Below are 27,945 nucleotides of genomic sequence, written 5' to 3' on the forward strand. Positions count from 1 at the left end.
CGTGTTTGGGCTTCTGGTGAGCTACAATCCTTGACCTATTCCAGATCTGTACGAATACACGTGTCTATCCGATTCCCTCTCTCTCTCGGAAAGCAGAGCTGTTAGGATTATGTCTGTAATGGAATTAATTCTAATCTCTGTCACTCCTGTGATGGGATAATCCCACATTAAGAGGGCCACTTTTAAGAGCATTTCACATCATTTTCATTGGCTGTACCCATATTAAAGCGAGCTCGTCTTCACCAGGCCACGGGGCTGGTGTCATTGCACGGTTGTCCCGGTAACCCTCCATTTGTCAGCCACATCATTGATTATCAATATTTCATTACAGCGCACAGATATTAGCCTGACCTCCTCTGAACCATCCAACACTTTCTCCAGGGTCAAGAGAGAGAGTGAGAGACACAAATATGATTTTGGTTCTATATTATGCTCTTTTGGTTGCGACAAAGCAATCAAAATTATTCTTGAATGAGAAAAACAAGTTTAAAGAGAAGCGGAAATTACACGCACACAAGTACAGTATGTGATTTTTCTCATACATAATAGGAAAGTGTTTGAGAAACCTGCTTGAAAGCAGTGATTTCCATTTAGAAATTATGTTTGGTGCCACTATTTAATGAAATTACGCATTTCACAGAAATTTCACATAAAATACACATTTCAACTTTTAAAAGAATATTCTGTGTTTAATGCAAAAACAAGCTCTAATGTCTACCAAGGTTAAAAAAAAGTACAATTCCAAAATGTACTTAAATTTTGTACTTAATATTTCAAAAATTATTCTTTAGTACTTCTTAAGATAAGCTTAAGATCAACTAAGAATATGAATATGAACTACTGAATATGAATAATGATACTATCTCTGTTTTTAAAAAATGGGTTTAGTCACACTTGAGTGTACTAGTGTATGAAAGATGTAGTTCAAGTGTATTACAAGTGGTAACTAAATACATTTTTTATAGTTGTATTGCATATGAATGCATGTAATCTTTAAGTACCGTATGTATGCAATCTATGTGCATTAATGACAGTATACATGCATACATGTACATACAATATTTGCAATGTAAATGTTTTACTGTCACTGGAATTTTTGTTTGTTTTGACAAATTCAAATGGTAGGTCCGAATTATTTTCAGTGGCAATTAACAGAGTTTATCTGGTTTATTACTTTAAAATGGAACATAAGCAACTCTTATGTACACAGCTTAAGTTAACAAACACTTCCTGTTATGTCTCCATCCATTTATCCTTCAGGTAACTGTAGCCTGACAGAAAACATCACCTTTGAACACCTGAAAACCACAGGCACTCTGCCAAAATAATCCAAATGTGTACAAACCGAAATGCTGTGCTAGTTTCGTATTTCTTACAGCCTCTCTCTTCTCACATAATAAAATAATTTCAACTGAAATCAATATTTCATGTCCATTTACTTATTTTTGGCTAAGCAATAGCTTAATAAGCCAGAAAATGTACAGTCCACCGGTCGGTCATTACAGCAAAATCTCCTTCAGGTCTGGATCCTGATCACCCTGGCGGGGTTTATTATTCTGAATTTTAATAAATATAAAGCAGTTAGAGACCTCCCTGACCGTATCACCTCTATATGCAGGGCATTTTAAGCAGGACGCACACAGCCAGCGCTGGCCCACCTCTCAACGGGCTCTTTTACAGTCTTGATCAAACAATTATTATGCCAGCCTCTAATTAAAGCGTAGAATCAGTGGTACATCCAGCCTTGAAGTCTAAATGACCAAATGTAGTCCATCCCACCCCCCTCCACGGCTACACGTTACCCAGGCCGCTTCGCGGGAGCAGCCGGAGTCGGGGCTGATCAAAAGCGGGCGAGAGGGTGTTGGCGAGGGCGGAGAGATGCCCGGGAGGGAGGGGGCAGGCGTGGGGGATAACAGGCCGGGCGGGAGAGCGCTGACACCCCACGGTTCCTGACCGCGGTCGGTCTATGATGGTCGCAGTCAGGGCTGTCGGTAGGGGTAACCGAAACCGTGGGCTCCAGCTCCATATCCGCAGCCTCCATCAAAGAACGAGACGGCCCTGCTGAGAGAGGCCGGAATAACAAGCATCAATGTGATTACACTGATGAGATAGGAGGGAACAAACTCACAGACATGTGACGAGAGTTACGACAGGAAGTGAGTGGATTACAGCAGACAACTTTACACTTAAAGGGACAGTTCACACACAACTGGAAGTTCTGTCATTATGTTGCAAACTTTCATTCTTCCTTAAGCAGAATACTATACTTAAATGATGACTGAATTTAAATTTTTTTGGAAAGCATCCTGGAAATCGCAAGAGAAAAAAACTGCAGATCACAAAAAACAAATGGAAAACTTACAGCAATACATTACTGTTCAAAACTTTGGGGTCAGTAAGATTTTTCTTTTAAAAGTAATTAAACATATAGACATATAGCACAAACTGTGCTCACGGTGACCCGAGTTCGATTCCCGTCTCTAGGTCCTTTGCCGATCCCGTCCCCCTCTCTTTACCCAATACTTTCCTGTCTGCACTCCACTGTCCTATTTAATAATAAAAGGCATAATCCAAATGCACAAAGTTTGACAGATTTTACAGTAAGTTTGTCCATTATTTGAGAGTGAGTTGAGACGGACTGCAGCTGTAGGTGAGGCCACAGTGGGAGGATGATCCAGGGTGATGACTCCTCCGAGACGGCTGTGATCCAGGGACGCTGCTTGGGCTCCAGGTACATGGTCTTTGCGGTTCCCTCAGCAGCTGTAATGAGTTTAATCGGGTTCCTAAGCCGCCCGCTCGGGCCAATCAGAGCAGCCTCAGACGCCCCACTGCAGATCTGGCTCGACCCCCCAGAGTCCTGCGGCCCACCACCTGAGAGACGCACTATTTGGGCTCTTTTAGCGTATCAGCCGCTTTACGGCGTCTCTACAGGCGTCTCTCACACTCCTCTGCCCAAGTTTCTTTATCTCTCCATTGTTGTTGTGTCTCTGATCGCTAGCCTAGTTTTCACTCCATCCTCCTTTTCCGACCTCTACGCTACTTTAAACCCTCCGTAAGACCCATTTCGAAATATGAGCTTATATAATTGCTCCTCAAACATGGTTATATAACATACAACAATGTATATGCAAAAACTCCCCAGCAGAAATGAGACAAGGGCAGAGTCAGCTAACCAATGAGAGCCTCAACAAATCACATTCACATTTCTTTTTTGCTAAAACGACTCTGACTCACACACTTAGCACAGTCATCATCAAACCGGCCGGCCTCATCCATATTTCACATTTACTTCTACTTTCAAGTACTTTTGCGCAACACTTTGATCACTAAAGACAAAAGTCATCATATCCATGCGAGCAGTTTAAGGTGTGCTCGGCTTCAAACCCTCAGAGAAAAATTCCAACCTCAAAATTAAAGTCTTGTCTCAATTAAACGTCCATCTCGCGCATAACCTTGTTTTATATATTTATATATTTTATATATTTCACACAATAAACCTACTGCTTTAATTCCTTAATAGAGAATCTGCTTTCAAAAAGACTTTTTTTTTCCCCATCTTATTTTATTTTATTATTATTATTTTTTTTTTACATAATATGATTACTGGCAACAAAGTCAAGCTGCAATTTAAAATTCCATAAAGATTACATAACATATACAATATAGAATATATGCGGTACTGTAAAACTGATTATGGTAGTTTGTAAAATTGTAAATTACAGTGTGCATGTAGTCCTAAACTAACCACAGAAAGCAAAACGTGACAAAATATATAGTGTTTGCATGCAAAACTGCAAACTGTAAATCATACATGCCAAGAGTGCTAAATTTAGTTATTATAAGTAACATAAGCTGTTATATATCTAAAAGCACAGAAGTGACGGAATGTAAGCATGGCAAAGATATACTGACAAAACCCATGTGATACAACCGAAAGGAGAACAGGGGGAAAATAACAAGAGAAAAAGAAGTTTATGGTTTTTGTCAGTGTTTAAGTGAGTGTACTTGACCTTCTGTCTGTTTGGAAGATCTGCTACATGTTATTGACTCCCATTTTCCCCATCCAGCAGCACTCGAAACCCCGAGACCTGCTTTTACCCCGTTAGTGCCTCTTCCAATACTTTAGATCAGGTTTAGTTTAAGGTCGGCATCTTTTGCTGCTCCTCCCAGAGCAAATCGAGCCGCTTTCTCACATTTCAGCGGGAGAAATACTTGCAGGTTTCAAAGTTGTTTTTTCTGAGCTTCAGATCTTAATGAGAGCAGAAAGGTCGATGAGAGCTCACCCTATACCCGTCCTGTCACTCTGTCACACTGTCAAAGCATTATCAGGAATTCATACAAACATATGGCATTTATGTATTAACACGTGCCAGATTTATTCTTGGCCACTTCCAGGGCAATAATCATTGTGAAGCTGTTCAACAAATCCTGTGTGTTGGCTTTCTGAAATGAGAGAGAGAGAGAGAGAGAGAGAGAAAGAAAGAGAGAGAGAGAGAGAGAGAGAGAGAGAGAGAGAGAGAGAGAGAGAGAGAGAGAGAGAGACTTCCTTTAAATTCACAGCTGAAGAGTGCCACCCTGTGGACGGCGCTGCTGACGTCGTCTCTGTTTTAAATGAATCAGATGGCATGTTTGTTCTTTTTCTTTGTTTGTTTTGTTTCTGCTTATCATTCAGCCCTTAATGCACACTTAAAATGATGAAAGATTACCACATGGACTGAGTGTTATCAGAGTTTCATCAGCCATTAGCCTGTCTGCAAAACAATCTTCAGATGCTGAAAATTTTTTAATTATTCCTTAAAAAATGTAAAAAGGAATACGTTTTACAATGATGCATTTATTCTTGTTAAATGTATTCATTATCAAGGTTATATTATTTCTAGAATTAAATATATATATATATATAAGATTGAGAATATGTATATTATGCTGAAGATGAGGATTACTAATTTTTTAAACTGCAAAAAAAACTAATAATATTGTAATATAATATTTGTATGCATTATTATTATTATTATCATCATCATAAATAAAACTCTGTGCTATAGAAATTATTATTATGGCATACCAAATAAATAAATAATAGTAATAATAAATGATTTTATGATGGTATTATTATTATTATTATTATTATGTACTTTATAAATTATGATGGTATATTAAGTAAAGGATTTTAATTATGTTCTTTATTATTTTTTATTATTTTAATTATTTTATATCTACAAACTTGATGAAATTATATATTTCCACAAACTTCTAAATTTGCCTAGAACTGATACATTATTATTATTATTATTATTATTATTATTATTACAGAAATTATTATATGGCATATCAAATAAAGGAATTTATTTACTTTTATAATAATAAAGTTTATGAAATCGTAACTCTAAAGAGTTTGTCTATTTTGTCTATAACATAACTAATAATAATAATCCAAAACAAGATAATAAGTGAAGCATGATGACTGAAATAATAGCTAATACATTTTTTTTTTTAAAGTCCAGATGATATTTTATTATTTCTTATATTTGTTTCCTTCAAATTGTATACATCCGTTATTGCTCTTCTCAAATTCTGTATAAAAATTTGTGATTTTGTGAGACACAATGTGAGTTTTTAAAACTATTGAACTGATTTTGTGTACATGTGCTTTTGTTTTAAGTTTATATGTGCACCGCAGCACATTTTTCAATTGTTTTGTCTCCAGATTCGTTCTGTGTTTTTCTCCTCGGCACGGCCCTGGGGACGAGCAGTTTGAGAAGACCAGCGTCTGAAGTCACATGCTGGCTTGAGCAAAAGCTTGTTTGGGTCAAATCTAAAGTGTCTGAGCAAAACACGCCGCACCTAAAGATCACCTGCCTGCCTTTCTCAAGTTAAAAAGTCCAAAATGAAAGCAACAGCAGACCTGTTTAAATTAGCCTTTCCCCCTCGTGGCCTCAAAGCAAATAAAACACAACAGTTGGAGTCCAAACAAGTTAAAAGAACGTTCTTGTGGGTTTTATCCACTAAAGCAATAGTAACAAGAACAACCTTCTCAAAGGCTAAAATGTCCCAGCGGTCCAACACTCAATAAAGATTTGGCTACTTAAGAAGGTCGAAACAGCAAGTCATTTAAGGGCTTGACATGGACCCAGCTAGCATGCTGCTTTTACCATCACTCATACCGAGGTAATGCAATTCCTCACCAGCGTTCTGCACCTCTGATACATTTAGGCTAATGCCTGATGCAAATGACACGGGGACAGATAGAAATATATATATTCATCACCTGCGTTCTCTCGCTCCGAGTGTCCTCCATCCCAAGATGCCTTGTTATTCACTTTCACACACACACACACACACACAGACTGCTGTCTCTCTAGCAGCGTCTTCGTTTAGCACGAGATCTCGTCAGGGGAGTGGAAGCCTATTGATTGTTAAACAAAAGGTTGAGAGGAGATACTAAAGACTTGAACGGACATGAGCTCTGACCTCTTCTCACTTTCCTACTTAAGATTGTTTCAGTCACTATTTTTGCAATTCTGTTTGGACAGACTGCACTGAAAACAGCGACTTTGAAACCATTTTCACTCAGAAATTGCCAGCAAATTTCACAAATAATTACAAAGAAACGGCAATAAAACTTAAAAGACGGAAATATTATTTTAGGCAAGTATTTTTGTTTTGTACAAGTATATAAAACGCACTCTAATATGTTTTATTTACAACCAGGGTTATTTTAGAGTCATTAAGATACTATTACAGTTTTGAATTGTTTATCTTTATATTTTGTTTTCATTTTTAAATTTGAGTTAAAGTTTTAGCAATTTTGTTGTGTTTGTCGTTTTTTATGTATTTCATTATTTTATTTATTTATTGTTGTTCTTTTTATTATTTATTTATTTAGTTAGTCCATATAATTTTGAGAAGTGAAAAATGTTCTCCTCACAACTAGCTGAAATAAAATTATTTTATTTCAAGTAATAACAAATATTTTATGGTTTTAGTTTTAGTTAACTATAATAACCCTGTTTAGAACTTTGTTTTTTTACAGCGTAGTACTACAATAATCAATCAATATGAAATCAAAATGGACCCTATTTACTTTCTAAATACACATTTATTGTAAATGATTCATCAGTTCACAGCCTTTAACAGAAAAAAGTGATTTTTACGTAACTGAAGTGACTTATTTCTACACCAGACGTTTTTGGACAAAATTCATTTAAACTTCCACATGACTGCTTTCACACTTTATTGGACTATTAGTTAATTAAAAGTTATTTCATGCCAATAATGAATCATTACACATTCATTTTTAATTCATAGGGCTGAGGGGGTAAAAAAAAAAAAACACTGTCTAGGACCCTATGACTGTCAGCTCTGAGAATAATCACATATCAGTCTGGAGTTCAGAGCGACGGGGCCATTTCACATTCTGACTCTAATTAAAGATGAAACGAGGAGAAGAAATGTTCAACTCGCCCCTCAATCAACGTCTGACAGACATGACCTCACCTCGCATTACCGAAAGCCCACCTGAGCCGCTTCTGAAGACTGTCGAAATGATTCAGAGCAAGCTAGCGCAACAGACTGAAGCAGATTCGTCAGTTACAGCAGGTGGACTTCAGTCTCGTGAGGGCCAAACGCCGCCCTGGCCTCTCCACTCTGCCACTTGCAAGTTTCCCGAAGCTCAAGTAAAGAGCTGAACTCTCACTCAGAGAGAGAAAAACTCTGCCGGCGCCCACTGAAATGCATTTTGTGATTTATGAGAGACTGCAAACATCTAGTTCAGATTGACTGGTCAGTTTATTAGCGTTTCTGAATTAGATTTGAAAACCGATTTGAACAGAACCCACCAGAGAGCTCAGATAAAATCTCAACTCTTTTATTGGAAAGGTTTCCACTTCAGTAGCTGTTTATCTCACCTCTCTTTGCAAACATTCTGTCAGAAGTTCCAGCCTGAGACATATTCATCTACTTTTTAAATAAATCAAGTGGCGGTGGCATCATTTATTTCAGTGTGATGAATTTTTAGATGCTCAGAGGACATACAAAGAGTCAATATTATTAAAAGGATAGAAGTCTGATTAAAAATCTGGGATATTCTCCAAATATCCTAATATTAATATATCTGCAGTATTTGTATTTGTTTTGCCCTGTTCATTCTGAAGCTCGCCATCTTTCAGAAACATAATGCTTATAAAGTGTGCCTGACTATCTGTAAATCACACATAAAATGTCTGAATTTCATTCCACTAGACTAGATAACACCATATCTAAACAGTTAGCACATAAATCAGACACCCTTAAGTCAACATGAACTCATAACTGACACTATTTGCTTTCTAAAAAACATGTTCTGATGTTAATTATGAATTATTCATGTCGCAGCATTTCAAAATAAGGTTGTTTTTGTGATTTTTCATTCAAATAAAATATCCTCCTACTCTGAAATAAATGTCTTTTTCAGGGACATTGCTATGCATCTTATTTCAGCTTTTCATATACAGAAACTTTTCACAATGCAATCGATTTTATATAAAAAATTAATATAAAATGCCAAGCAAGCAAAGCAAAACATTTGGTAAAAAGTAAGTTTGAAAGAAGTTGTTAGGAATTTAAAAAAATAATGTGAACTTGAGGAGAACTGTCTATACACATTACAGTGCAAAGTCTCATATGCTCACCAAGGAACAGTAATATTATTTGAATTATTTTATCTATTTATATAACAATATATTTTAAAATGTAATTTATCTCTGTAATGCAAAGCTGAATTTCCCAGTCTTCAGTGTCACATGATCCTTCAGAGATCATTCTAATATGCTGATTTTTATTTATTTATTTTTTTCAAGATACTCTATTGAATAGAAAGTTAAAAGAACAGCATTTATTTGAAATATAAATCTTTTGTAACATTATAATAGCCTTTGCTGTCAATTTTGATCAATGCATTCTTAAATATCTTACAGATTCCAACTATTTTGAGTGGTAAACGTGAAGAGAAAATATATTGGTTCAGTATCTAATGCAACGGGATTCAGTCAAGTCTGACTTAAGTGTCAATTCTTTTTGGGAAACCTGAACCTTCACATTCATTCCTTCTTTCATTTCTCAAAGACTCTATAAGATCCAAAAGCTTATATAACCAGAGCGGCGTCTCTGCGCTCTCATGTTCCACTTATTCAAATGCGTCCCAGTGACTAAATTTCCCTTTGTTTGAATTCTCCTCCAAAAGCGCCGAACAAAGAGACAATTATTTTGTTCTTGTAGTGCCGGCCTCAACTTTTCCAGCATTCTTTTTGAAGTCACCCCGCAGATGTTTTTATTTTGTTTGTTTGGCGCTCTGACTGACAAGCTTTGTTTGCTGTTTGTCGACTCTGCATTTGAGGCTGTAGCGCCACGATTACAAGCTTACATCAAAGTTCCTCTCTTCCCCGGCATCCCTGCCCTGCCGGATCCCAGCGGAGCTGTCTGCGCTGACAGCCGCTACGCCTTACATGCGACAGGGCGCGCGCGTGTGCGCTAAAGAGCGAGAAGTGGGTGCTTCAGGCTGAGGACTCTACAGGTTTTGCTTCATGGCCTTAAGCACTGAGGTTGTTCTCTTTGTTGCGACTGCCATGCGGAAGGAGATAAAGTTGACGCGAGGCTTCCAGGCCGACACGTTAATCTGGTCATCCCCCAATCCTCTCGTTCCCACAGCCCCACTTCAAGTCATGTCGCTAAATCCCCCATATCTCCCTCCCAGGCCCGCGGCTCTTGTGTTCCAACAATGGCCTCTTAGCGGGCCTTGGACCGACGCCCGACTGTCTCGCTTTCTTTCTCTCTCGCCTGGACTCTTTTTCCCTTTGTGACAGCGTGTGTTCGCCTCTTCTGCATTCGCTGACTTGGTGGGCCCCTAATTTGCGTCTTGAATGTGTATTTTAATGGAACAAAGTGGGCCGAGAACACAGGACGCAGAGCTGCAACAGAGAGCGAGACAGAGCCCCTAAAACATTTCTGAAAAATACATCCAATAGCGCAACAACCAGCTCAGATATCGAATTATTCATGCGACTAAAAACTTGCAAAGCACCTCTTCATCTCGGCTGCACCCGACTGCGGCTCTGTGTTGTCAGCCAATCGCTTTTTTCTCTCTTTCGCAGTTGTAAAAGAGAGTTAAGAGAAGACAAACGGGGCATCAGAGTGGCGTCTGCGATGCAGAGGGACAGTCGGGGGAATTCGGCACCGTCACCTCCTCTGTCAGAAGAGCTCCTCAAATCTCATTTGAATGCTAATTATTTTGGTCAGTTTATAAACTATAGATCAACCCCAAAAGTCTCGGCGGATCTTCTATAGATTCTGTCGTGCCCGTCTGGATCCTGAAATATCGTCCCGGGAGGACGCAAATCACCTTGCTTTCTAACATGTCCCCTCTCTCGGCTTCTTTCATTATACAACACATAACAGATCAGATATTCCTGCTTCTGCTGGCACTCCGGCCTTGTTGCCAGCCATCAGTAAGTGAAAAAAAGGTACAAAGCTCGTTTTATCTCGCCTCAGCTGCCGTTCACAGCTCTGTTTTCCTCTCTCCGCCACTTGCTCTCTTTCTGTGCTTTTCCCCAACGGAGCAAGGCCGATGTCTTAAGAACTCGCAATTCTTCTTGTTTTTCATTGAGGTTTTTTTTTTGCATTCTTTTCCTCTCGAATGAAAACACTGCATGAAACTGTACAAAAGCAGCTGTGTTGGAGACACACAAAGACTACACAGAGCGAGCAACACGACAGAATCACATCGCTCCCGTTACACTCAAGCAAAACTGTCTACATAATGTCACATCGCTCGATTGTGGTGTATCATGTGAAATAAAGAGTCAGAATATTGACTATTTAAACTTGAATATATTCAGACTCTTTACGTAATGTACGCTGCAAGCAAGCAACATGACATGACTTTCGCACACGTAACTGCACCGCTATGTTTGGTATTGCAAAAAAGTACCTTTTTTAGTTCGGTTGGGCCAGTAGTTTGGGTTGTTACTTGTCTGGCCGACATTTTTCCACATCAGATTTTTGTGTCAGATTTCAAAACAGCTTTCTATTGTACGTTAAACATTCAGAAACACAATTTCACTGGAAACTGATCATTTTCAACCAACTGCGACTGATGCAAACAAGAAAATCTCAAGTCATTCTCAAAGTCTAATCTTCTATATGCAGCCAAGCCTTGACATAAACCAGTAGAATTCACATGATGTCTGGTATTAATTTCAGTTTGCAAGGCTTTAAAGCACATGATCACTCAATAACTTCTAAAAACGGTTTGCTCAATTGTTCCCAAAATTCTCTCACACTATTTCTGCTGTATAAACTAAGTACACTGTGCTCATATGCATATTTTCTGTATGCCTATGCATACATTAGAATATCCAGACAACTTACTAAAATTGACAAAACATGCAACATTTATACAAAACATACCGCAGCGAATAATGCATCTAACAATGCAATGCCTTCCATTTCCAGTGAGACGTAACATCAACCTATAGTTGGATTAAAAATTCCAAATAACTGTTATTTTTGATTTGGTAACTGAAAATTATTAAATATTCATCATAAACACCATATCATGACACCAATAGTTCGGAAAGGCAAGCAAACTGTTTCACTGCGATATTATTATTATTTTTATAAATAATCTTTATAAAGTAGTATAGTTTGGGTAATATACAGTGACTACTGCACAGTATGCAGTTTGGTAACATTGCATTAGGAAACATTGGCTAAAACAGGAATAGCATACTAGTATTGTGTAGTATAGGCTACAGTACACAGTATGCAGATTTTCTGTATGCACATAATACCCTGCTGACACTAAATGTTCAGCAGAGTGCATGCTAAATTAATTACTGTATCCTACAATGCAATGTGCTGGTAATTGTAAAATTTTAAATGATTAAAAATGCAAATAAAAGCGATTCATCAGAATTACTGTTGGCATTCACAACAAGACAATGCAATCCAAAAGTTCATTAAGTAGCTAAACGGCATTGGAGCAGCTGCTAACTGTATAGCATTTGTAGTAATCTGTGACTTTTAGATTTTCTTTAAGAGCCTGATAAAAAAAAAAAAAAAAGTGATTCTGCATTAGTAGTTTACCACCCTGTTTACAAAAGTATTCCAAATCAACTCCTATTGTTCATCTCCTCAAAGGGATTCACGGCTTCCCAGAAGAAACATGTCAAGATGCCGTTCATTCAGCAGGATAAAAGTGCAACCTTTCGGCGCGCGCTGCACCGGAGGCCGCGGAGAGCGAAATCGAGGGTCTGCAGCCCCGGCCGGAGTCTGGAGAGACTTTCCGGCGGTCTCCCGGCGGCGTTATCGCGCTCCGCTGCTGCTACAGGCAGCCGGCGCACAACAAAAAGTCATTCTATAGTTATTGTCCGCCCTAATTGTTCTCAAGACTTGAGATAAGTACACTACGTGACGGAGAATTTCAGAGAGGACCCCCATCTCCCTCGGTGGCGCAGTCATTAGCGATGTGCGCGAGGGGAGCGCGTGGCGCGGGCACTCAAAAGCACTTGACTTCCTGCCATCTGAATTAACGGCTTCCTTTCTTATTTGTTTTGATGGACAAATCGCGAGGCTTTCATCCTTGCATACTTAAAGATGACACCCCAAACTGGCAGCCTGTGCTATTGTTCTAGCAAGCGTTTATTCAACGCTCGCTCGCATTCATGCGACTCAAAGGAAGGGCCGCTTCCAATTTAAAGGCGTTTATTAAAATTCAGACTAGCCATTACACGGCAGAGCGCGGGGAGAAAGCGGGCGAAAAAAACGAACAAGCTGGTTAATCAAAAGTTAATTGTACAATTTTCATGTAGATGAGCGCGGCACATACATGACTCCCTGCTCTGCGATTATTGAAATAAATAAACAAGGCTTCTAGAAATGTGGTGGGACTTTGCGGCTGGTAAACAATCAGGCCGAGTTTAATTTGTGGTAAACAAAGTGATTATCCACCGGGGGTACGGAAGGAGAGGCTAAGGTTAAATGAAATTTGCAAATGTACAGATACAAGGCGTTTTGTGTTGGAGTCGAGCAATTATAGAAGCAGTTTAATGAAGCAAGGTCTGGCGTCGGGGGAGCCGTTCCGACTTCAGACGACCTACAACCAGTCACACGCTTCTGAGGAGCACATTAGAGAGAGAACTTCACAGAGAGACGAGGAAAAGACATGCTAGGGATCTGTGGATGTTAAAAACCGACTAGTCGAGTGGATCATCTGAATGTTACCTGTATATTTATGCACGTTTAAGGCATTGTACCTGTCACAGATCAAGTGTGTAAACACAAAGTGTGGGATTTTTATTTCAATAATGTCACAAAACCTAACAATAAGTTACATACTGAAGCAAAACACTAGTAACCAAACCTTTATAAGTTGCTTCTCTAAAACAGATGCCCAAACCAGGGCCCGTGGGCCAAAGTCGGCCCTTGATGACCTATGAAGTGGAGGGAAAAAGCTTTTTTTTTTTGCATTGAAATGTGAAAAACAATAAAAATTTATTTGATTTGAACAATTTTTTAAATATTATTTAAAATTTTCCTTGATAAAAAAAAAAAAACTATTAATTTCAATATAATATAGTTGGACAATCATTACTTTTAACCCATGGCCCTCAATCAAATTAGATTTTTGGCCCTTCAAACTGAAAAGTTTGCTCTAAAATGAAAACCATTTAGCAAATCTTTTATCCATTTCATTGTAAGTACACATTTCATCACTTCTTGCTTTCGCTGGGAAATAAAACCATGACCTTTGCATTGCTAGTACCATGACGCTTGAGCTATAGGAAGGATAAAGTAGTATTAGTTAGTATTTTTAACTAGTCAATATTTATCTAGATTCATCTCTAAAGCATGCATGCAACTGCTGTCATGTTGAATATGGCATATTGTGCTTTTCTACATACTGCATGCTCTAAAAAAGGACAAAAAGTATAAGCAAAACTTGTGCTGATTCATGCAAAACTTTAATTCATGCACTATATTTCCAAGTTCCCAAAAGCTAAAAATACAGGCTTCAAAGAGGATGTAGAATGTAGCGCACAAATCATATGAACTACTTTATATATGTATTTTGTGTTTCTGTTTGTCCTTTTTTGGAGCTCAACGGCCCTTCTTCTTATTCACATTGGAAAATAATAGCAAAGTAACTCCTAATGAGTTCAACAAAATGTGTTCAAGAAAATAGAAGCGTTTGGAACGACACGAAGAAGAGTAAAAAAACAATGGTGACAGAAGTTCATTTTGGTCAGCGCAGTTTGGTCTGAAAATCATTGAAATTGATTAGTAATCTGACAAATAGAGAGTATTGACAGCATGCATTCATTTTTGTATATTTTCCATTTTAATTTTAGTTAAAAGTTTAGTAATTTTGTCATGCATTTTTGCCTTTTTTATTTATCATGACTGTATTGTTTTATTTATTTATATATTAGTATTAGTTATTTTAGCACATCAAGTTAAATTAAAATGAGAAATGTTGCCTTTGGGAAACTAGCTGAAATAAAATAAGTTATTTAATATTTTATTGTGGTTAACATTTATTGTATTTCAAGTAACAAAAATGTTTCTGATTTTAATTAATAACCGTAGGCTTTTACATAAATCTGTAATTTGTATTGCATAAATAAATATAGAATGATGACATTTGTTCACTTTTCCTTTCTTACAATACAGTCATGCATAGCAGTCTAAAAAACAAAAGCATTGTATTGTATTGATTTAAAATTGAGTTTGTGGATTGTTTTGTCTCAAATGGGAATACAGGGTTTTGCACGAGCCAACTAGTTCAATATCTTAGCATTTTTGAGAGTACATATTATAACAGGCTTGTCAGGAAACACCACTGCACGCACTTAGACACAATATATATGCACAATCACACACATGAACAATGAATCCTTCCCTAGAATTCATTTTGTTCATTCCAGGCGTAAACTCCAGACTACCTGGCTCTGTTAGCAAATTAAATCGGCTCTCATCTTAAAAGACGGCTTCATTTGTTTTTAACTGCATTTGAACACCGTGAGTGTGAAGCGCGGTCCCATATGTGAGGCGTGCTGGCAGAGATCGGCCCCTAATGCCCAGCTCGATTAGGGCACAGGCTCTCTGCTGGGCTTTGGCGGAAACGAATCCACATTTTCATTCTAACCTCCTGTAGTTTCTTATTCTTTTGTATGAAATTAGAATTTATTAAAGCACTTTGGACAAAGGCATGCTGGGAAAAGTAAGAGCCAAAGTTGGTATATCTCTAGCCGGATTGGAAGTGAAGAGCACACGGCCCTGGAGGGACCCAAACGCTTAGGAGTGAGTGATTCTCATTCGCTAGTCTTAGTTTTAACAGCCACTTTGAGGTTTTCACTGCATAACAATCTCTAAACTCTATGCTGATGATGACGCCTTGCACAAGCAGTGGACAGAAAAAGAGCAAGAGAAAGTGTACCCCTACACTTTTACCCAACAACCTCAAAACATAACTTAAACTTACCAGAACTGCTTCTAGATTTCAGTTTCATGGCATTCTGTTACATGTGAAGATGCTGTACAAGATTTCTGTTCAAGAAAGCTATTTCAGTTCAAGGTTATTTTCCAGAGAGAAGCCATTTCTTTGAGGAGCGATTAGGCCTCAGTCTCCAGCGGATTAGTAAACACAACGGTGACATCTACTGACTGAAGTACAGAAATGCAGTCTTTATCAGGGCTGAATGTTTTCTCATTTTTGTCACCAATCTTGGCCATATTTGATATATATTGGCCATATACTTGGCCTGTATTTTATAGTATTTTAATTAATTTTTTTTATTATAATTAATCATTCAAATTAATAGAAAAATAAAAATACTTATAAGATAAATAATAATAAAAAGCATGATATGCGCAGCTCATTATACAGTAGACCCTGTTTAAAAAATAAAAATAAAAAAAAAACAACAACAACTGATCAAACATGTCCACTAGATGGCAGTAGCTGTTGGTTTATTGATGAAAAGTTTGTTATTTGGTTGACTTCTTGGCTTTTCTCAAAACCTGAATTTTGTTTTTTTTTTTATAAAATTTTTATTTTATTTTTATCATTGACATTTAAAAATACATAAATAAATAATCTGATTAAACCTTTATTTAGCATTACAAATATTATTTTAGAATTTTTTTCAATATTTTAAATAATCATTTTATTATTTTATATATTATTTTAATTGTTTTTCATCATTTTATTTTTTATTGTTATTAGTTAAAACATTATTAAAAGCAGTTAAAAGCATATTATTAACACATCATTGCCATTTTAAATATACACTTATTTTAAAATATTATTCTTTTAACCTTTATTCAGTCATTTTTATTTAGTCATACACATTTGTAACATTTTATAATTTTACTTTCTTATGATTAGTGTTTTTAAAAAATAAATTAAACCTTTATTTAGCCATTTGCATTACAAATGTATTTTCAATATTTTATTTGAAATACATTTGATTTAGCCTTTTTTAATATTTTAAATAATTATTACATATTTTTAATAATCTTATTTTAGTATTATTATTTTATCATTTTTATTGTTATTATTATTACCTTTTATTACCTTTTGACTATTATTCAGTTATTTTTCTTCATTTATATGCATTTTTACTTTATTATTAAACATTATCAACATTTATAAGCCTTTTGTAAACCTGATTAAACATTTATGTATCCAATAAATCCAAATATAATAATCAGGACAACGATGTGATTTCATAATGCATTTGTTCATTTATTTGTAAATCCTTGGCCTTCTGCAAGGCAACAATCAGTGGTATGTGTGTGCTTTAAAACCTGTGCAGTTTTTCTCAGCATCTTTCTCAGGGAAACAGAGGCAGGAAGTTTAAGGTCAAAGGTCATCAGTCTCATAAAGTTGTTGTTTCTGTGCAAGATCACATCTAATAGAAATTCTTGCTGATGTTACACCATGTACTTTGTGCCTTTCTTACGAACCATATTTTAGCCGTATCCTGTCAAACCTAAATAAACTCACTCGCTTTAATTATATTTGCTGCTTTGAAACCAAAAAAAGTCAAAAATGTTCACATTTGCAATGGCTGATGAGCACAATGTTAAAGACAGGAACGAAACAACTTTTTGACACAATGATATCTTTCATAAATTGTAAGACAAGAACTCTGAATAAATAAAATGGCATGGAACATTCACATACATGTTTTATCTGGCAGGACGTCCTGTCTGCGACAGTGCATAAATACAGCCCACCTACAGCTTTGCAAATTCTACATGTGTCGCGTAATAAAAAATTAAAATAATTAGTTGAACAAATAAACAGACAAAGCACTATTTTACAACAACAACAGAAGTTCAACTGGAATGATCCGTCATCGACCAAAATAAAATAACCCATTTAAATATGTTATAAAGGAGACAAAACAATTGAACAGCTTTGAAAACTTTAGTAGCCTTAGTATATTACAGATAGATGTGGTCTTACAGTAACATCGAGGAGAAGTGCATAGCAAAATAGAGCGCAATTATCTTCCAGTCGCGGTGTAAAATCCTGATCGACTGACGTGTAAAAAAGCATCAAACTCAAACATTTAAGGCGGATTAGATCATTTGAAATTGGCATAGTCTGAGAAAATGTCGACAAAGTCCTGTACCACTCTGTAGCAGAAATCATACTGTTCCTGCAGACAGAAAGAAAGAGCAATATTAAAGCAAATAATTTTAGAAGAATTCAGACTTCACGTAGAAATATTTAGAATGATTTATTACCACTTACAGAAATTTACCAGTTGTCAAAAATGAGTTATGATTATTGTTGTAAATGTCAATATTTTAATATGAATCATATTCATTTATTCATTAATTTATATTGTTTGATTCATAATAAGATTTAAAAAATATTTTTAAAAATTCAGTTCAAATTTACATTAAAATTAGCATTTTAATCATTGTTGATATATTAATACTATTTGTTTAATTAATTGATACTAATAATGTGTATTATTATTATTTGAATAATTTTATTTTACTTGTATTAAAATGAATGAATTAAAATAAAATTAATATGAAACTGGCATTAAAATCATTCTGATTTAATAAGGGTTATACTGTTAATCATATTAATTTAATCTGTGTTACTAATTAATTTATACCTATCATTTATATTACTATTTAATTCATGTATATTACTTGTTTTAAATCATAATAAAATTAATTTGCCATTACAAACTATTTTTTTTTATATTTAATCATAGATTTAATGTTATTCAGATGAATTTTATAAATATAATGAATTTATACTAATAATTTAGTTTTTTTTGTTTTTTAAAGAATTTCTATTACTTGATATTACTTATATTACCAATATGATCAATTAATTTGTTAATAATTAATTAATAAATTAAGCAGCCTATTAAGACTAAGTTGCTTTCAAAACCCTTGGGATGAAAGAGGTCAATAACAATAGCAAGTTACCCGTTTTATTGCTGTATTCTGGCAGATTAATTGAATTGTGTTTGTAAAAGTGTAATGAAGTGTATGAAGGTTTGCACTGACCACTGTCTGCACCATGTGTGGCCGCTGCATTCGTAAACTCTTCACAGTCTGAAACACATCCAGCAAACCCTCGGCTTTAACTCGCTCCAGAATATTACTGAGAGCGATAAACGTACCGGTCCGACCCGCTCCGGCACTACAGAGCACACAAACACACACCACAGAGACAGCCTAGTCAGGAAAGTACTGCCTGAACACAAGAATATCAGTTTTATAAAGGCTTCAAATTAAAAATATAATAAATATAATAATAAAATGCACATTAAGGGGTTCAATTATAAGAGTTAACTAAGTTTCAGGATTATTACAGTTAATATGGAAACCATTAAACCATATTAATTACATGAAATAAAATAACAGTTATCTGAAATAATATATATATTAATTTCATATTCAATAATTTCAGATAACTGTTATTTTATTTCATATAATTAATATGGTTAATTACATGATTACATGGTAATTAATATACACAATATACACACACACACACACACTATATATATATATATATATATATATATATATATATATATATATAGTGTGTGTATATATTGTGTGTGTGTGTGTGTGTGTGTGTGTGTGTGTGTATATATATATATAGTAAAATGTACTAAAGATGACAAAAGACAAAAAAAAAAGAAATTAAAAATTTTCATGTAAAAATTTACATGAAAATAAAACTAAAAATGGATTAAAACAATTTATAAAAGCTACAACAATAAAAAATATATATAAAAGCTACAACAGTAAAACTGTAATGATAATAAAATAAACAGAGTTGTGAGGACAAAAAGGGAAGAAGAATCTGTGGCATCGATTTCTTCATTGCTAAAAATTATTGAAAGTACATTTTTGAAAATAATAAGTTGAGTTTCAATAATTGAAAAATGAGTAAATTTCATTCTGAAAATGTTTTATTATAGTGCTAAGGCTTGGGTTAATCTTTATTAATTATAATCAGTACAGTTCTAATTATTCTAGAGTGACACAGTATCCCAAAACTTCAAGGAGTTTGTGAATTGATTACCTGAACTGTAAAAAAAAAAAGCAACAAAGAATTTTTAAATAAAAGCATGTCATGTGACCAAAGAGCCACGAACATACAAATATGTTGTTAAATTACTGAAATATTATTATATTCAAGTACTGTAAATATTTTAGGTCAAAGGGTTTCAGCTGCTTGGGAGTCTGTGGTGGATAGTACGTCTTGATTCAGAGAGCTAGTTAAGTGCGTGTTCTGTACCTGCAGTGCACGACGATGGGGTGGTTGCCCGACTGCTGCTGTTGTTTCTGCACCGCTGCGATGATGTCGATCATCCCTTTACCCTCGGCTGGGATCCCGATCTCTGGCCAGCCGTGGAAATGAAAGTGCCGAACCAAACGTGACTGCTTCTCCTGTCAGGAACACACACCAACATGCATTACAATTCAGCCATGCGGCCTCCACATATTAACTCCATAAATGCAGTCTGAATGCAGAATGCAAACATTACAAAAAATGCCAATGCAAATCAGCTCATAATGCGCGCTCACCGGGCCGTATGTGAGCAGCAGATCTCTGAGACTGAACGTGTCACACAGTGTGTCTCCTTTCATCTCCACCGTGAAGTCTCCGTAAGTCACAGAGTCCTCTGTAGGCCAGTACTGAAGACACTTGTCCTGCAACACACACAACACCAAATGACAAAGCTGACAGGATTTTATTTGGGAAGTCGCGTGAGAGTGGATTTGTAACGTGTGTGTGTGTGTGTGTGTGTGTGTGTGTACCTGATCTCTCTCCTGCAGTTCTGTCAGCATCACGATTGAGTGACACTTCCATTCCCAAACCATCCTCCAGAAATCATCCACCGTGTGCGCCAGAGGACCCTGTGTGGCGATGAAATAGTCCTTCTGCCGGTACCCCTGCAAAACACCAACGCATGAAGATAATATGAGCACTGCAGACCAATACAGACTGACTTTGGAGTTTAAATAAAACAATAACTTGACAGTTTATTAGGAACCGCAACATAATAAATTGATCAAAAGTGACATTAAAGACATTTACAATGTTGCAAAAGATAAATGCTGTTCTTTTGAAATTTCTATTCATCAAAGAATCCTTAAAAAAAAATGCATCACAGTTCCCACAAAAATATATTCGGCAGCATAAATTCTTTCATCATTTATAATAATTAGATATGTATCTTGAGCAGCAAATCAGTATATTAGAATGATTTCTGAAGGATCATGTGACACTGAAGACTGGAGTAATGATGCTGAAAATTCAGCTTTGATCACAGAACTAAATTAAACTGTAAAATATATTCAAATAGAAAATTGTTATTTTAAATTAAAATATTATTTCAGAATATTACTGTTTTTACTGAATTTTTGGTCAAATGAATGCAGCCTTGATGAGCAGAAGAGACTTCTTTTAAAACATACTTTTTTAAATTCAATTGATGAATACAAAGTTAAAAAGAACAGCATTTGTTCAAAATAGAAATAATTTCTAACAATACAAGTCTTTACTATGACATTTATTCATTTAACACATCCCTTCTGAATAAAAGTATTAATTTCTTTAAAAAAAAGAAAGAAAAAATTACTGACCCCAAACTTTTGAATAGCATTGTATATTATAACACAATTTCTTTTTTAAATAAATGCTGTTCTTTTTAACTTTGTATTCATCAAAGAATCAAAGAAAAAAGTATCACATTCCAAAAAAAACAAAAAACTATATTAAGCAGCACAACAGTTTCCACATTTATAATAAATCAGCATATTAGAATGATTAGAATTCGGACCCAGTCATAGAGTAACCCAATAAAACTTTCTGAATTTTTTTAATGAAAACAAAAATTAAATCAATTCAAATTGACCTCATTTACTTCATCCCTGGTCTTATTTTAAAAGAAAATAATGTTCCTTTTCATAATATGTTTATTACAACCCGCCCCTTTAACTTGAAAAGAGTAATGAAAAACTCACATCAATGAAAGATGCGTTGATATAATCGGTGAACTCCTGCCCTCTCTTCATCGAAAGGATGACTCGGTTAAAATCATCTGAAAAAATGAATGAGAAAAGACAAAAAATGACCTCTAGTTTTGAACTGCCTGTCTCACAATTACAACTGAAGTCACAAGCAGAACAGGAAAAGGAAGAGAGATTTCTGATTAACTTCCTTGTAAACAAACCCAGCATACATTTTAGATGAAAGGAAGAGATTAGATATGTTTTACAGCCACTTTTAGGTTTGTTTGTAGGGTTTTGATCTTCACAATCACAGATGATCTTAAACTCACATGGAATAATCTGAAGGACTCTGTTCTTCTTCATGTTGGCAGGCAGGTTGCCCATCCTCATGTTTTCCTTCATTATACGCATGTTTGTCAGTTTCTGCAAAGCCAACGTTAAAAATGCATTAATAATCTGTCAAAACCAGATCAGTAAACAATTGCACACCACTAAAATCCTCACCTTAAACTCTTCCTCCAGGCCCACGCGGTCCAGCGGCGCACTGGTGTTGTGAAGTTTGTCCAGGTGACCCTCCAGAGAAGAAACGTCCAGCTCCGTGTCTCCGTACAGGAAGTACTCCAGCAGAGCCTGATAGATGAAGGAGTACTGCAACTACAACACAAACCAGATTTTCAGTACAGCGTTAAACATGACTTCTAGGTACTAGTTCTGTCACCTGTTCTTTCTTTAAGAACAAGGTACAGTAGATAAAAAAATCATGCAAAAACCAATGACATGCTCTACTCACATCCGTCTGAATGAGCTGCGATCTCTGCTCTCGTATTCGTGACACGAAACTGAAGACGTCCACATTCTTTTCTGCGTACATCATGTCAATCATGGCATCGATGACGATGAACGTTCCTGTCCGGCCCACTCCGGCACTGACAGACAAACAGCACAGGCGCAATTATTCACAAAATAAACAATATGACAACATGATATCATTTACTTTACTGCTTTTGCTGTGAATGATTTATCAATTGTAGGTTTTTCCAAAAATATGATTTTTTCAACCCTTCTTTTGGAAACAATTATCATACAGAGACCACTTTTTCACAATATAAATCAATGATCTTGATATATAATATATATATTTTTTTCCTAGTATAATCTTTTTTTATTTTATATTATTTTTAGAAATAGATTTTATATTATATTTAGACAATCATTTTTCTTTCTTTCTTATGTTCACCTTAAAATTATAAAATATATTACAATTAATATTAATATTAAATTAAATTAATGGTCTATTCCTGAAAACCAAATCATTAAAGTTATCATTCAGAGACCTTGATGGATAAAAATATTTTTAGCAGAATATTTTATATATGTTTTTATTTAACATTATATTTAGAAATATAAATATTATACTCAGACTATGTTTAATTGTTTATTTATGTATTTATTTACCCTTTTTTCATAATATAAATCAATGGATGGATTAAAAAAAAATCTAATAGAATATTTTTGTGTTTATATTTTATAACATATTTAGAAATATAAATATTATTATATTATATTATTTTACACTTCACAATATAAATCAATGATATTGGTGGATAAACATCAATAATGTTTCTAATAGAATTTTCTCTTTTTGTTTTATATTATATTTTAAAATATAAGTATTATACTATATTTAGATCATTTATTTATTTAGCATTTTATGTTGAAAATTATTATAGCTATTTTTGGTCCACTCCTGAAAATGTAATTATTAAACATGCACAAATACATTATTGGTTGTAATTTAATTCAAACTAAAATTAATTTTAACTGTTAGTCAACAATTCAAACTCAAGATTTTGGTGAAATCCTGCAAAGACCTTTTTCGTAAGTTGTACTTTTTTGTGACCTTAACACCATGAAACAGATTTCATAAAGTTTTTACTTCAAATAAATTCACAATAATTGCAAATGAGGAATATTCACACACTCGGATATATCTACAGACATAAGCAATGACAAACACTCACAATTATCTTTATCAGAAAAACATTTTTCTTTAGACCATTAGAGGGCACTGAACGAACAAATCCTCAATAGGGCTTTTGACAGGAACTGAAGTGAAGTGTTTGGTTGTTCAGGACACAGGAAGAGGGCAGACGGTCAACACTGAGACAGACACTGATGACAAGAGAACAGACCGGCCATTGTGTCACCAACACAGCCACTGACCTACATCAATTCACTTTATATAGGCCTACATGACCAATCAGCAGCGAGAAAAGACCTTCATTCACCCAATTCAAATCACATGCTAAATCGTTCGGAATAATATATATCATTGTCTGATAAAATAAATTATGCATGCGTGACGCAAAAGGGTCTGCGAGGTCTCAAAAATAATTACTGTGGATGGAAGTTATGTAAAACTTGTCCTTTTTACTAAACTTGAAATTCAAATGTGCACTTTCTTTCTGCAAAGTTACTGTTAGGCTACTTTGTGAAGAAGTTTGATCCGGAAGTTTGGGCTCTTGATAAAGCTTCAATGTCAAATATTAGGATAAAAAAAAAAAAAAGCTTTTAATGAGACATCCAAAAAGTCCAGTTATGCACTGAAGTTTAATACTTATTGTGATGGTTTTGTATTAAATAGTAAATGCTACTACTACTACTAATAATAAATGAATTTCATATACATATATATATATATATATATATATATATATATATATATATATATAATATAGCTTTAATATAATACAAATATATTACAATAATACTGCTTTTTAATTATGTTAACATTAAATTCAATTATCAATGACTTTTAATTCAACTTTATACATCATCATGTGCAGCCTTTGATACAATAGATCATGGGATTCTCCTAAAGCATTTATCTCATTTAGTTGGGATCCGTGGGATGGTTTTAAAGTGGTTCAAGTCTTATCTTGCGAATAGAGTATTATCGGTGAAGTATGGTGACTTTGTTTCATCTACAGCTTCTATTACCTGTGGAGTTCCTCAGGGTTCTGTTATTGGCCCTGTATTGTTTTCATTGTACATGCTGCCTCTAGGCTCGATTTTTAAAAAATACAGTATGTCTTACCATTAGTATGCCGATGATACACAACTTTTGAAACATGGAGAGAATTGTGGTTCAAATTTACTTTTGGAATGCCTGGAAGAGGTGAAGAGCTGGATGGCCCACTTATTTAGGTCCTACTGTCATGACCAAATAAGGAATTTAGGAGTTGTGTTCGATTCAGACTTGAAATTCGACAAGCTGGTTAATGCTGCGGTTAAGAGTTGTTGTTGTTTTCAGATTAGGTCTCTTGCTCAATTAAAACCTATCTTGTCGATGAAAGATTTAGAAAAGATTATTAATGCCTTTATATTGTCTCGTCTGGACTATTGTAATATTTTGTATGTGGGGTCCTGCCAGACCATTATTTCACGCTTACAATTAGTTCAGAATGCAGCAGATAGGCTGCTTGTGAGTGCAAAGAAAAGTCAACACATCTCTCCTATCTTGGCCTCTCTCAGATGGCTACCAGTGGGTTTCAGGATAAAATATAAAGTTATGTTGTACGTGTTCAAGGCAGTGCATGAAATGGCTCCTGCTTATGTGTCTGAGCTTATTACTTTCTGTCAGTTTTCTAGGTCTTTAAGATCAACAAAAAAGTTGTTTCTTACTGTCCCACGGACTCATTTAAAGCTGAAAGGGGATCAGGCCTTTGCTGTTGCAGGTCCAAGGCTTCGGAATAGCCTACCGTCTGAGATTACATCCATAAATATTTTAAAAGCTGTAGTTAAAAATTATTTATTGTCATTAGCTTTCAAGGAGTTGGGCTAGTTTCTGTGCTTTTAATTGGATTGTGTGTGTTTTATGTATTGTATGTATGTAGCTGTATGTTGATTGTACAGCACTTTGGTCTGCAGGTGCAGTTGTAAAGTGCTTTATAAATAAAATGAATGAATGAATGAATTAATTAAATCATAACATAGCTAATAAAAAGTCAAAATGTCAAATATTGCAAAGAAGCTATAGCACTAGTATTAGTAATAGTCCTATATTAATATTAATATTAGTAATTGTACTATAATTAGTAGTATAACTAGGTTAATTACATTGACTTTTAACTGAACATTATATATTACCATAACAGATAATAAAAAGTCAATGTAAAATCTTGTTAGTTATATATATATATATATATATATATATATATATATATATATATATATATATATATATATATATATATATATATATATATATATATATATATATATATATATATATATATATATAAGAAAATAGTTTTGAACTATAGTTTTGAGTTAATCATTATTAAATAGAGAACAATACACAACAAAGGTCAAATGCATCTTCGCATGAAGAGCTCACAGACCAAAAAGTGTCACACTTCACGTTTAAATGATCAGACTTCACACCAGACTTGTCGTTCTCCACAGTTCGGGTTCTCGCCTGATATTCTGGTCACCGTTGAGTGCAGTCTGTTAAGAGTACAGCAGTCATGTGAAACACAACCCACCTGCAGTGCACCACGATGGGCCCGGCGTACGACGGGTTCACCTGCTTCACCTTCTTCAGGAACTTCAGCATGCCGATGGGCGAGAAGGGGACGCCGAAGTCCGGCCAGCTGGTGAAGTGAAGCTGCGTGACCAGACGAGGCGTTTTGGTGCCGTCACTGGCCTGCTGCGGTGGACACGGAGACGGGTGAAAGTGTGATGACACAGGAAACAACACACATATACACGCACAAACAAAACAGACTGTTGATAAGCCACAAACACAGAATTAACTGAGAAAATCCCCTACAGAATCATACACATATAACAGCAGCAGACATTATATCTCTAGCTTGTGTTCAGACTTACATATTGCACACAGAATTTGCGTATGGTGTAGTCCACCAGAACTGTAAAGTCTTCCACAGCAACACGAACGTTACCGTATGTCCAGCATCCCTGATCAGGCCAATACTGATAACACTTATCCTACAGAGAAAAACACCATTTATATGATTAGTTACCATTAGTTCAGTTTATTTTGCACAATATATATATATATATATATATACACACAATTTTCTAACTTGTATTAAAATAAATGTAATATGAATAAATATATATAAATAAAAATGAAGCTAATAAAATGGCTAATAAAAATAGTTACCTGCATAGCTTCAGTAGCAAAGCTATACCTGCTAGTATAATTACCAATATATTAATTTCTTTCTTTCTTTTGTAATTTTATTAATATTAAAACAAATATTTTTGTACTAATATAGCTACCATTATATTAGTTTTATTTATTTTTTAAATGTTATTACTATTAAAATAGACAATTTTATACATGTAAATTAATGAATAATTAATAAAAATATAGCTGGTAATATAGTTAGTATTATTTTATTTATTTCCTATTTTATGTCTTTCTCTCTTTCACAGCTTTTTTAATATTAAAATAAATGTTTTGTATTAATAATAAATATATAAATAAGCAAACATTGGTAGCACAAATATAGCTGCTAATAATATAGCTAAATAGACAGACAGACAGACAGATACTTTTCATACAAAATAAAATATAAATCATGCTGTGGTGGTACAAATATTATATAAGTGATAACATTGATTTTCAAATACATGAATTATTACTATTAATTGATATTGACTTATTAATAAGTAAAATATTACAAAAGTGAGCATTACATATTGCTTATCATTAAGCATTAAAATATGAAAATTAACTATTGAAGTAAAACAACTATTGAATGTACATCAACTAATATAGCCATGCCTATTGATGCTATTAATAAAAGTCATACAGTGTCACCCAAAATGCAAACAAAAGACAAGAAAACAGTGACATGAACGTCTTCTTCTAATCATTATAAAACAGAGAATACGACACAAGGTCAAAACATTTCACTCTGTGTAGACAAACATAAACGCATTACATGTCAATCCTGTAGAGTACATCAGTCCAACACTGGCACGGAGCAGCTGTAAGTGCATTAGAGGAGTAAAGGTGACTTCTAAGACACCGTGATGCTAATCTGGGCTCTTAAAACAGTCTGTCTGTCAATCAGCATTATCCAGCCCGAGAGCGCAGGATAAATCTCTCTTAATGAGAGTTTGCCGACTAATTAGGTTAAAGCCAGAGAGAGCTTTATCAGCCATTATTAAAATCATCGATTCCAAGCCCGACCCAAAGCTGATTTTAATCTCCTCTCCATTCTGTGTCTCATTGATTCGGCTTTCTAGAGACGCTAACGGCCGTGATGGAGAGGAGAGAAAGAGGAGTCCTGTGACATCTGAACATCAGAGACGATCGAAACAGAAACACTTGTGGGTTATTACTGAAGAAGATCAACAAAT

At 34.9% G+C, this 27,945-nt stretch overlaps 1 protein-coding gene across 5 annotated transcripts in view; it reads right to left on the minus strand.

The window, feature by feature from the left end:
- Window positions 1-17,210: 17,210 nt before the first annotated feature.
- Window positions 17,211-27,945, minus strand: part of LOC306857946 (receptor-type tyrosine-protein phosphatase epsilon-like) — a 76,209-nt gene continuing 65,474 nt past the window's right edge. For 4 of the 5 annotated variants that reach the window (XM_079398238.1, XM_079398239.1, XM_079398240.1 and 1 more), the window contains 11 exons: window positions 26,440-26,559; window positions 26,094-26,257; window positions 22,337-22,472; window positions 22,051-22,200; window positions 21,876-21,969; window positions 21,559-21,635; window positions 20,350-20,484; window positions 20,116-20,241; window positions 19,826-19,977; window positions 18,580-18,715; window positions 17,211-17,705 (listed from right to left, as the gene is read on the minus strand). In XM_079398238.1, the coding sequence (XP_079254364.1) occupies window positions 17,631-17,705; window positions 18,580-18,715; window positions 19,826-19,977; window positions 20,116-20,241; window positions 20,350-20,484; window positions 21,559-21,635; window positions 21,876-21,969; window positions 22,051-22,200; window positions 22,337-22,472; window positions 26,094-26,257; window positions 26,440-26,559 (1,365 nt within the window). In that variant the 3' untranslated portion in view covers window positions 17,211-17,630. The remainder of the gene's footprint in view (window positions 17,706-18,579; window positions 18,716-19,825; window positions 19,978-20,115; window positions 20,242-20,349; window positions 20,485-21,558; window positions 21,636-21,875; window positions 21,970-22,050; window positions 22,201-22,336; window positions 22,473-26,093; window positions 26,258-26,439; window positions 26,560-27,945) is intronic. The other variant, XM_079398241.1, reaches the window with a different exon arrangement.

The sequence above is a fragment of the Barbus barbus genome (assembly GCF_936440315.1).
Source record: "Barbus barbus genome assembly, chromosome: 38".
Taxonomy (NCBI): Eukaryota; Metazoa; Chordata; class Actinopteri; order Cypriniformes; family Cyprinidae; genus Barbus; species Barbus barbus.